This window comes from Nilaparvata lugens, chromosome 1, assembly GCF_014356525.2.
Source record: "Nilaparvata lugens isolate BPH chromosome 1, ASM1435652v1, whole genome shotgun sequence".
Classification (NCBI taxonomy): domain Eukaryota; kingdom Metazoa; phylum Arthropoda; class Insecta; order Hemiptera; family Delphacidae; genus Nilaparvata; species Nilaparvata lugens.
In genome coordinates this window covers 100,978,471-100,991,615 of record NC_052504.1, presented here as the reverse complement: position 1 = coordinate 100,991,615, position 13,145 = coordinate 100,978,471, and the positions used below count along the sequence as shown (strand labels likewise).

The window sequence follows — 13,145 nt, the reverse complement described above, 5'->3', positions numbered from 1 at the left end:
ATAACATTCAAAATTAAATGGAACAGTCCGGTAAGTGGATGGGGAATCCGGCAGGCGGATCGTTGGACTGTCAACTGCCGCACGGTGCGACAGTTCAACGATCGGACTGACCACGACTACGACGCCACCGAACGGCCTGCGGTCCGCGACTGCAGTCCGTACTGACGTGAACATTTTTCAACAGTCCACAGTCCACCGTTCACAGTTCTGACTGCAGTCAAGAACTGCAGTTCGAACTGTAAGTGGATGGGGGGCCTAACAGAAATTCCAAACCGTCGACTTGAATCTTAGACCTCACTTCGCTCGGTCAACTAGTTAAATTCACAGTGGATTCATCAACCTCTATGGGTTTAAGGATTATGTGAAATTCAAATACAATCAGAGAATCTGAACATTCAGAGGATCGGCAACGTTGTTCACTTATCTTTCTTCACTGCCATTTTAACGTGGACCAGGCTATAGTGCTCACCTGTTGACAGATGGATATGAGGGTGGGCGTGAGGGCCGAGCTGTCAGGTGTGGTGCCCAGAATCTGATGATGCAGATTGGGTTGGCCCCCGCGAACCACTTGGCGAACTGAGGCGGCCGACATTGCCAGCAGGGATGTCTTGCCACAACCTCCCTCACCGTAACAACACCAGGGGTTGTCTGACAACCCTTTCATGTACTGCTCGATGCGGATCAGTTCCTCTTCTCTGCCGTAGAATACCTACAAAATAATCACAAGAGCAAGACATGTTATTTAGATATAGAATAGAATAGAAAAAGTCTTATTCATCAGATGTAGAAAAACATTAGAACAGTGTCAATAAATTACAATGTAAATAGTAATAACTAGGCTAGCCTAGTATATATACAGGGTGATTCTTAATTATGGTAAAATACCATTTAATAAGTGATAGTAGAGGTAAAAATAAAAAAAAAGCTCTTATAAACATATATCCATGAACTCTTCATAAGTTAGCTATACAGAATGAAATATTTCGCCCGGAATTCACTTCCTTGGAGACATATTTTTTTTGTTTTCTTATATTTAATTTCCGATGGAATGTTTGGGAATAGTTTTTGAAAAACTTATGGTGGATTCATATGGAAAATTTTGATAAAAACTGTCTGGAATCTGTATATGAGTAATTTTAGATAAATATATAAGTTAAGATTGCAATTAATCAAATAGTCTTTTTAAAAAATGAATTTATTTGTTAACCACATATTACAATAATTTTATATCTCGCGATAGAGCTCCGTTCGCTATGTCCGCTAGCTTGGAACTGACTACTAAATACAATGTTACCTTCCACTACAACTATGCTACATCAACAATAATGGAATGAGGAGTGCTGACTATATAAGTAATTAGCTATATAACTCCTCCATCCCTAAAAAGAACTTCGGGGGTAGGGTTGTTAACAATGTTTACATTGGGTGAAACTTTTCTACTTAGATAACATACAATAGAACAATTGACATTAGAATAAAGATTACATACAAAATAATTGTCCAAAAACTTATGTTTGTAGTGAAAATACTTTCTTCCCTTATGGGGGTGTACTTGTTAACAGCAATCGTCATTACATAAACTTTCTACAGAACAAATAAAATTTGAACTTGTTTTTCTAGTGCATTCACTAGTTAGACCTTCAATTGATATTTCTTTCTTATTATAATTATCGTTTGACTTGAGTAAGTATCTGACCTTAGGAATAATAGTTACATATCCATTTTGAAACATACTAGGTACAGAAAACAACTTGTATAAGTTATAATTTGATTCATCTACGATTGGTAAGTTCAAGAAGTAAATGATTTCTTTAGACGTTAGTTTACAGTTTACATTTATCAAATTTTCGAATTCCCACATATTTTTCAATTCAGGTTTCAATGGTAATTTATTCTGATAGTAACCAGCAATCTTGGTTATCTGATAAAACAATTCTTTAGTTGAAATAATGCTAGGATGTAAAACTTTCAATTTGCAAAATGTTAAAGAGTTTTCAATGTCTTGGATCAAACTTAATACAATGTTATATAAAATATTCAACTGGTTCAGCAAATCTCTAAATTTCTCTAGTTCTACATAGTCGCTAAGCTTATCATTTACAAATTTAAATTTATTCTCCAACTCATTAAAATTATAATTAACAATGTTCAACGTCTGATTAAATTCAGCAATAAGTTCTGAACTCAATGAATATTGGGCTGATATTTGATCAATCAAACTGTTTTGATTAGTTTTCAAATGTTCAAGTAAATAATCGTATCTTTCACCATCATACGAGTCCAAATTTCCAGTAATAAATTTTATTGCGGCTCCTATGCCATTCAATAGTCCTCTTTTAGATCTCTTATCATTAGTCACACTTATGATATCTAACTTATCTTCTATTACATTCCTAGTATGATTAATAAATTTCAAATAGTTTACTATATCTCTTGCTTTACTACCATTATCAGTTATATATTCTACATTTTCCATTATTGGAATCTTATTTCTAATATTTTCAGATACCTTATCATAATACATATTCAAATTATCAACATGATCAAAAATACTTTCTAGTTCATAATAGTGGATGAAAGTGTGTTTTGAAATCTCTAACTTTGCAGAGCCTAAATCTGCTGCAATTATTCCTAGATTACTACTTATATTCCTGAATTCTTCAGCTTTAGAAGAATGATTCGCCATACTCATTAGGCAGAGGAGGAACCTGGAAGAACAGGATTTGAATTAGGATCGGTTGTTACTTGTTCAGTTCTCTCATTAGTTTGATCTTTGTTCAGTTTCTTAAACTTTCTAGGTCTTTTTATCTTGGATAAATGAATTTTCTCTCTAGTGTTATGATGTCGGGGATTTATTTTGGCAGTTTTAAGTTCTCGATTCACTGATAGGAGAGTTTCTTTGTTGAATTTATTTTTTGTTTTACTTTGTTTTTGTACATTCCTCACATAAACTTCTTTTGGGATTTCTGGTAGTTCTTCTCGATCTTTGTTCCTTTCGTTGATGACATGTTCTTTTCTACTTCGGTTTATTTCCTGTATATGGTCAAATAGTCGTTTAGTTTTTTCTTTGTGATTATTAACATATTCGTTAATAAATCTGTTCTGAATGTCAATTTCGAGAATAGGATTAGATTCTATGTGTCCGTATAAAACTTCCAAAGGTGTCAGTTTTGTAACCGAGTGAATGCTATTGTTATAAGCAATTACGGCGTACTTTACTTTACTTTCAATTGTTTCTGTTTTGAACTCGTCGCGATTATTGAATATTCTGATGTGCTCAATTATCGTAGAATGAAAACGTTCGGCTAAGCCATTTGAAGGCGGATGTTGAGTACTTATCCAGTGCATTTTGATTTTGTGCAATTCTGTCAATTCCTTTACTAAGCCATTATTGAATTCACATCCATTGTCGGCAACTATAGTTTGAGGGATACCATGGTGGGAAAAGAAACTAAGCAGTTTGTCTGCTACCTCAACACTGTTACAACTTGTTATTGGATAGCATTGTGCGTATCTTGAAAAACTATCAATGATCGTGAGAAATTTCTTTTTCTCAAATGTTATACTGTCCATGTGAATGATTTGAAGCGGCCTTGTAGCTGTCGGTGTCAAGTTCATTTCTAAATTAAGTGGATTTCGTTCGTACTTTGTTTTGAGACATATCTCACATTTGTTAATAAAATTTTGAATATAATTTTTCATGTTGGGCCAATAGTATTTTCTTCTTATCTTATCGTACGTTTCTTGTATACCTCTGTGATTCGTTTTTCCAATATGATAATTATCAATAGTTTCTATTCTGTCATCTTCATGTTACATCAAGTACTTTAACTTTACATCGTACAAGTATGAGTTTTGAAAATTTAAAATTTTTGGCAATCACTGAAGCAAATCTTTCATAGAATTCATTTTCAAAATACAAGCTATATCTAACATTAGGCACTAAATATTCTTTCACGAAGTCAATCACATTTTTATCGAAATTATTCTCAGATATCTCTACTATCATTCTTGTTTTACTATCAAATATTTTATGAATAGTGACTTTCTTGGGTTATTGCTCACAAGCTTCAATATGACTTGGTTTTTAGCATAGTTAACTGGGTCATCTGAAACTGGTATTTCTACTGATGTGTTACTTTCGTAATTAGAATGTTGCGTATGAGAATTATTTTCTATGAACTCATCTTCAGCAGGACCTATGAAATCTGGTTCATCATTTTCGAATCCTCGAAAAGGGGTTTCGTTTTCAAATCCTCTAAATGGGGTTCCATTATCATCTGTACCGGTTTCATTTTCTAATCTTTGAAATAACGTTTCGTTATCATCCACGTTAGCTATCATAGATTGTGCATCCTCGTTAGGTATGATATTCACTACATTTTCAATGGCTTCATTTATAATCGCATCAATATCACTGAATAATCTGGGTGAGTTTTGGTTGTGTGTGTTATTATTATTCAACTGAATTCGGGAAAGGGCATCTGCGTTTTGATTTGCTGTTCCTTTTTTGTAACATATGTCATAATCAAATTCTTCTAATTTCAGTCTCCATCTTAATAATTTTGAATTCGGTTCTTTCATAGAAAATAACCATTGTAGGGGCTTGTGGTCAGTGAATATTTTGAATTTTCTACCATAGAGATAGGGGCGGAAGTACTTGGTAGCCCAAACTATCGCTAAAAGTTCTTTTTCAATAGTTGAATAGTTCATTTCAGTTTCGTTGAGGGTTCTACTTGCATATGCACAAGGCAAATCAGCACCGTCTTTGTTCTGACTGAGAACTGCCCCAATAGCTATATTGCTAGCATCTGTTGTAAGGTTGAATTGTTTTTCAAAATCAGGATACTGAAGGATTGGTTCATTAGTAAGGATATTCTTACAATTTTCAAAACACTTAATGTACTCTGGGTCCTGTATATCTATTTTAGCATTTCTTTTCAAACATTTAGTTAGAGGTTTTGTTAATGAGCAAATTGTTAATGAATTTTCGATAGTATCCTAGAAGTCCAAGAAATCCTTTTATCTCTTTCGTTGTTTTAGGGATAGGATATCTTTTTATCGCTTCGACTTTGTCAGGATTTGGTTTAACTCCGTTTGGTGTCACTAAGTGTCCGAGAAAACTAACTTCTTTACGCAAAAATTCTGTTTTATCAAGTTGTACTTTGAAGTTGGATTGTCTTAACCTTTCAAATACTTGTCTTAGTCGATCAATGTGTTCTTCTAAACTAGTTGAATAAATAATAATGTCATCTAAATATACTAAACACAATTCATTTTGGAGTCCTCTTAGTATGCTATTCATAGCTTTTTGGAAAGTGGGTGGACCATTTTTGAGACCGAAGGGCATTCGTAAAAATTCGTAATGACCCGTGTCTGTAGAGAATGCAGTTTTTTCAATACTGCTAGGATCCATTTCTATCTGATGGAAGCCAGAGAATAAGTCTAGGGTAGTGAAGTACTGTGCTCTTCCTAATTTGTCTAGAATATCCGTAATATTAGGAAGTGGGAATTTATCGTCTACAGTCTTAGAATTCAAACCGCGATAGTCAATTACAAGTCGAAATTTCTTTTTACCAGAAGCATCTTGTTTCTTTGGAATGACCCATATTGGTGAATTCCAAGGTGAATTGGAGGGTTGAATTATTTTTTGTTCCAACATTTCATCAATCTGTCGATTTACTTCAGTTCTATAGATTTCAGGGTAGCGATAACTTCTTGTATAGACCGGGATTTCGTCGGTGGTTCTTATGATATGCTTTATTTCATTCGTGAAAGTCAAAGGATTTCCATCAATGTGAAATATATCTGAGTAATCTTTAATCACCTGTAAAATAGCTTGCTCTTCTTCGGCATTCATATGATTGGTTCTAATTTTTGATAGATCGATTTTGTTAGTTTTGTGATGGAGTAGATTCAAATTATTACATGCATTATGATTACGTAACTCACTTGGAATAATACAATTATAGTTTTCAAGCGATTCGACTGACATTGGTTTGTGAATGGTAAATTTCTTGTCTGACGTAGTGGGGTTCAAAATAGAACAATAGGCTTTGTTTTCTTTCACTTTCACTAGACACTGAGGAATTTCAAGTCCGGAAAAGTTTTTGTATGATACTATAGCTTCACCTTCATTCATATTTTCAATTGGAATTTCTATAATGGATTGAGTTCTAGCTTTTATCAGAAATGATTTTATTTGTGTCATTTGATTTTTGGTAGGGTTCGTTGACTTCACTTTTGAATCATTTTCTTCAGCGTTAAAATAATAAATAGGTAGTTTCATTCCATTGAAATCAATACTGTCATTAATGAAATCCAAATTTATTTTAAGTTTTTTCATATTGTCAAGTCCGAGAAGAAGGTCAAAGTTTTTATGAAAATCAAAAAGATAGAACGTGTGTTTCGATTTTCCTAATAAAGAAATCTTTGTACTGTATTTCTCTTGTGAAATACCATGCGCTGTTGCTACTTCAAAAGGGTCTTCTATCAAGTTTTCTTTGTAACATTCCATACCTATGAAGTTCTTCACGAATGACCTAGTGCTTCCTGTGTCGATTAGAACTCTAAATCTTGTTTTAGGATCAATGAAGTAGGGAAGTTCATTTTTGTCATCTTGTAAGTTCATAATTGAAAATTTCTTTCGAGGCTCGTATCCTCTAAAAAACACTCTGATTCGGTTTGTTCGGCTGGCTGGAAATACGATTCATTTTCGTTTTCAACGGAGAGCTGTTTGAATTCGTCTGATAATTCTTTCTGAGCGTTTTCTCCGAAATTATTATCAAACTCATCATTTTGCATTTCGTCAATTGGTCGACCTGTCATTTGAAACAGTCTTGGTCTTTTTTGGGGACGATTGTTGATTGAGGAAATGCTCATTGGCGTTGGTTGATAGGAATTTTGGGGTCTTGGTTGATTTGTGTTGAAATACTGTGGTTTGGGTTGATTGTTTTGAAAATGTTGTTGAGGTCTGTTCATGTGTTGATTTTGGAAGTGTTGATTTTTGTTTTGAAAGAATTGACCTTTCTGATTTTGAGTGTGATAGAACTGTTGTCTCTGAGGATAGTTTTGCATTTGATAGCTGGGATTACTTTTGTGTTGGATTTGAGTGTTAGGCTTTTTCAAATTAGAGTGGTCTTGAAAGAAACCAAATTTGAACTGGAAGTCGTTGGATAGCATGTTTAGAGCACTGTCCAACGAACTGGGATTTTTGGTTCTCATGAGAGACCCGAGAGGCTCTCTTAATCCTCTTAGCAATACTCTAAGTGCTAATCCATTTACATACTGACACATGACTTCTGATATTGTAGGTTGTTTGTTTCGGAAATACGAGATCTGTAAATTCAGAAGTTTTGGATTCGTTCATAGAATGAAAAGGGTGATTCACCTGATTCTTGTTTTAGTTCAGCCATTTCAAGATTGAGAGTAAAGCAATCTCTCTTGTCCATGTAACTATTGATCAAAACTTTTCTTACGTCAGGCCATGCATAAGTGTTAGAACTAGTAACAATGTCAAGAGCAGGGCTTTTAATACGGGCAAGAATAGTAGAATACAAGTATTCGTTTTGGAAATCATCTGGATTGGCAGTTACGTAAAATTTCGCTACAAGTTTGTCACAAATTGAAATAAAACGATTTAGCATAGTAGGCTCTCCTGAATAATCAGGGATCATGTCCAAGAATTCTTTCTTAAGGGTAGGTACAGTTTGGGGATTGGTTGCTTTATCATTGTTGGAATTCATGGCTCTTAGTTATAGATAAAATTACAAGAAAAAGAAATACGAAAATAGTAAGTAAAATAATATTATCCAAGTTTGTAAATCACAAAAGTTTGTTACTCACAATACTAAAATCGAGTTCATCTTGTCACAGTCCCGGGTTGAAAGTCTTCAAAGGTGGAAGTCCTTAGAAGTTGAAGTCCGTAGTAGTCTTTAGAAGTTGAAGTCCGTGGGGTCCTAGAAGTTGAAGTCCGTGGTAGTCCTTAGAAGTTGAAGTCCGTTGTAGTCCTTAGAAGTTGAAGTCGTTGTGGTCCTTAGAGTTGAAGTCCGTAGTAGTCCTTAGATGATGAGGTCCTTGTTGTCCTGATATGAAAGTCTGTTGCTTTTTCTTGATTCAATTTGTAGATGAAATACGGTATTGTTAACACTTACTATACTGTTCACTTATTTTATAATTTTTCACACTTGTCCCGATATTAGGTGACTGAGTAAGAATATAATTTTGCAATTAACACTCACGAATTTTAATAATATAATAGTTCACCAACTTATTCAATTTGTTACGAAGTTATTTTGATGATTGTTCACTTATTTAAGTCCCGATGTTAGGTGACTGATACAACTTTTTCGTAAGTTCATGAACACTTCATTAACGGTTAAAACCGAAAAACCAAATTCTCGTTTTTGAAGTGTCCTACCGACTGCGCCAGTTAAGATTGCAATTAATCAAATAGTCTTTTAAAAAATGAATTTATTTGTTAACCACATATTACAATAATTTTATATCTCGCGATAGAGCTCCGTTCGCTATGTCCGCTAGCTTGGAACTGACTACTAAATACAATGTTACCTTCCACTACAACTATGCTACATCAACAATAATGGAATGAGGAGTGCTGACTATATAAGTAATTAGCTATATAACTTATATACAAAAAATCTAAGTAGAAGAACACAGACTTCTAAGTTTGATGCCCAATAACTTTCTTTAATAACCAGTAAACAAATATTTTTTCGCAATAAAAATTGTAGAGAATTTAATTCTCAAAACTTTAAGTATGTAAGCTAGAGTAAACTAAATTTGAATAAAGTAAATAAAATCTATTCTTAGTAGCAAATAACACCCAAAAATTTGCTGTTTTATGAGGAGAGAACACTAATAACTCATAGGAAGTAGATGATTGCAAATAAAAATTCGGTTTTTTATGAAAATTTCTATTTCTATATGAAAGTAACATATCTTAATGATCTGCTTTATCATTTCTATTCCTTTCAAAATCCTTAATCGGAGTTCTACAATGGTAGATTTTTGTGGTGTAATGTACTACATAAGAATACATTTTATTTAGATTTAGTTTACACAGCTTACATGATTCTTTTCAGAATTAAATTCTCTACAATTTTTATTGCGAAAAATGATTTGTTTACTGGTCATTGAAGAAGGTTATTTGGCATCAAACGTAGAAGTCTGTGTTTTTCTACTTAGATTTTTTGCATAGCCTATATTAACTTTTTTCTCAAAAATTACTCACACTACAGCTTCCAGACTAGTTTTATTCAATTTTTCAGATATTTTTCCATATGAATCAACCATAAGTTTTTCAAAAACTAGTCTCCAAACAATTCAGCATCGGTGTATTTCACCAGAGGAACTGAATTCCGGGCGAAATCTTCCACCCTGACCCTGTATAACTCGCTAATGAAGCGTTTATGGATATATGTTTATAGGAACTTTTTTCTTATTTCTACCTCTAATATCACGTATTGAATTATTTCACCATGATTAAGAATCACCCTGTATAGGCAAAACGTTTCGTCAAAAATCAATGTTAAACTCTTGAAAAGAATACAGCGACAATTTGACCAGATATCCCTTCAGATTCTTTGCAAACATTCTTGGATCTTCTGATATTTTGAGACTTTACAAAACACTTCTTATCTCTGATGTTTATGGTTTGTACGACTGTTTTTTGTTCAATAAATAAACTCAAATATAAACTTATTTCGTAAAAAGATCTAATCTGTGCCTCTGCTCTATTATACGACCAAACCTTGTATTATAACCGTGAGTGTTATTTCTCAAGTTTATGTCACCAAATTTTTTGAAAAAGACTATAACATCATATTATATATATTGTTAAAATTCCTAGGTCTGAGAGAGCTAATTTTACAAAATCAGTTCTTTTGAGGTTCAGCATAATTCTTATTGCTTGTTTTTGCTGTTTTAGAATTCTATCAAGGTTACTTTTACTTGTACTATGCAGAGTCCGTATGATGGATGTGCATATACTACTGAGTGGTATATTTATTTTAATATATTTGTTTACTACATAAACTGGAAATTCATATTGTTATATTTATAGTAACAAGAACAAATAACAGTCATTTATCTTCCTTCATCTCCGCCATAGAATACCAACAGAATAATCACGAGAGCAAGACATTTTATTCAGATATCGTTATAGTTATTGAGATATTTCATAAAATAATTTATGGTACACAATTCAGTACAATTCATGGAGTATTGAACAGTGCACTTTGTTCTGAAGTAGGCTACATATTAATAATGTGCATATTATATATAAATTAGAATTATAGTACCCTTTATATAGAATTGATAAAATATTAAAAAACAAGAATGCAAATTGTAATGTAACTACTAGTTTCAATTAAAAAGCTACTAGAAAAAGCCTATTACTCGGTGGATGAGTTTCTGGAAAACAATCATTGAAGACTTTTAGATAAGTATTGTAAATTTTTATATATTTGTTATGACTGACATGTTATATTTTCAAGAAATTATTTTTTTAATTGACGCATTTTTATGTATATTTGAATGAAGATGATTAATTGATTAACTACTAGTTACAATTTGTATTCTTGTTCTTTAATATTTTATCAATTTTAAAGGGTACTAGGCCTATAATTCTATTTTATAAATACAAGAAAGTAGCCCTGAATTCATACATTTTAAATAATATTGTGCACTTTGCACATAATATTGACTTCTCATATTTATTTTATTCGTGTCTGAATATGTTATTGTCTTTTAACTGAACATGATTGACTATTTGACTCTATGGGACAGATTTATCATGCATTTGATACATTTCAAATATTTCATTATTAAAGTAGATTCATTATTTTTGTATGAATATATAAATAAACAAATTTTGTCACATCTAAATATATCACTATCATGTCATAAGGATTTCAAGCAACATATTGTTTCTCATGTGACACATTTTTTAATATAGAATAAGTAGCCTACATCATGAAAATGATAGGGAGAGGAAAATAAGGTAACCTTGTGCTATTCCTCTCTCAAATTTAGATAAGGTTACACATAGTCCGAAATAGGTTGAGTCTTGTAGTTGTTCACAAAATTTTCAGTCCTTAATTATTTCACAAAGTAGATTTTTGAATTTAGATGCTTCAATACAAAACATAGAAGGTACATTATTATCACTAAAAATAGGATATATTCACACATTAAAGAAATAATTTTGGAAGACCAAAAAACAAACTTAATTTTAAATAAAAAATACTACGAAATTGTCAAAAACCACAGATTCATTGATATTAAATTTATACTAAACTTTAGTTTATCAGAGATTGACAATGGTGTAATAACCGAAACCGGTCTTTCTAAGTATCAATAAATCTGTGGTTTTTGACAATTTCTTAGTCTTTTTCATTCAATATGAATAATTACCACAATATCAACTTCTCAACTACACAAAAAGACAAACTTGATTCATTCCAAGCAACATATCGTGTACATGTGACACATTTTAAGCGACATATTGTGTCACATGTGACACATTTAAAGCAAAATATCGTGTGACATGTGACATGGCACTAACCTTGACAGAATTGTTGCAAGCATGCAGATGCTGCAGGATTTCAGTGACGATTTGTCCCTGTGGCGAAGAGTCCTCCTTTCTCATGGCGCGGTCCACCAGTTTCACTATATTCTTGTAAAAATGTGTGATAAAATGCTGCAAATACTCTTCGTGTGTCTCTGGGTCCAAGCCTTCACGCCCGATCCATTCTATCGTGTACCTGAAAGTACAAAGAAATTTACGATATTACAATAATTTACAGAAATATTCGAAAATTTTGATTATTGTAAATTACTGAAAATTGTCATGTCAATATTTTTTACTTTCCTTGCCCTACTACCATAGGTAAGGAAAGTATTGCTTTCCAAAAAAAAAATAAGATACCCTAATTTCAAGTTTTCTATACGTTTCAAGGTCCCCTGAGTCCAAAAACATGATTTTTGGGTGTTGGTCTGTGTGTGTGAATGTGTGTATGTGTGTATGTCTGTGAACACGATAACTCCATTTCTAATTAACCGATTGACTTGAAATTTTAAACTTAAGGTCCTTATACCATGAGGATCCAACAATAAGAAATTCAATTCAAGATGACGGAAAAAATGGCGGATAATTACTAAAAAACCATGTTTTTCACGATTTTCTCAAAAACGACTCTAATGATTTTCTTCAAATTCATATCATAGATAGCTATTTAAAAGCCCTATCAACTGACATGAGTCTCATTTCTGAGAAAATTGCAGGAGCTCCGTAATATTCTTGAGAAAAATGGCGGATAATTACTAAAAAAACCATGTTTTTCACGGTTTTCTTGAAAACGACTCTAATGATTTTCTTCAAATTTATATCATAGATAGCTATTTATAAACCCTATCTACTGACATGAGTCTCATTTCTGGGAAAATTGCAGGAGCCCCGTAATATTCTTGAGAAAAATGGCGGATAGTTACTAAAAAACAATGTTTTTCAAGATTTTCTCAAAAATGACTTGACCGATTTATTTCAAATGCATACCCTCTAAACTTATATTTTATCAGCTCTATCAACTGGCATGAGTCTTTTTCCTGGGAAACTAATGGGGGGTTCACCCCATCCTTGAGAAATTGACTTTTTAAACTGGGGCTTACTTTACTTGGGGCTTACAGTTCAATGAGCAAGGAAAGTTGTGTGAGTGTACCACACCAGATTTTTATTGATTAATGCAATAAGTAGATCATCAACATGATAAGGAGAGAAAATATAAGGTAACCTACTTGTACTATTCCTCTCCCAAATTTGAATACGGTTACACATAGTCCGAAATAGGTTAAGTCTTGTAGTTGTTCACTTCACAAAATTTCCAGTCTTTTTTACAAAGTGGATTTTTAAATTTAGATGCTTCAAAACCAAACATAGAAGAAATATTTCACATTAGTATCACTAAAATAGAGGATATTCACATATTAAAGAAATATTTTCGAAGAACCAAAAAAAAGGGTATATTTCTTACATAGGCCTACGTTTGATCTTTATGCCCGATCCACTATATCGTGTATGTGTATTTAAAAGTACAATGAAATTAACAATTTAATCTGATATTAAA

General features: G+C 32.6%; 1 protein-coding gene across 1 annotated transcript in view; it reads right to left on the bottom strand.

Moving 5' to 3' along the window:
• Window positions 1–116: 116 nt before the first annotated feature.
• LOC120349509 (NACHT and WD repeat domain-containing protein 2-like) overlaps window positions 117–13,145 on the bottom strand; it is a 29,578-nt gene continuing 16,549 nt past the window's right edge. The window contains exons 3-5 of the mRNA XM_039419866.1: window positions 11,588–11,786; window positions 470–709; window positions 117–236 (exon numbers count right to left, since the gene is read on the bottom strand). Of these exons, the coding sequence (XP_039275800.1) occupies window positions 117–236; window positions 470–709; window positions 11,588–11,786 (559 nt within the window). The remainder of the gene's footprint in view (window positions 237–469; window positions 710–11,587; window positions 11,787–13,145) is intronic.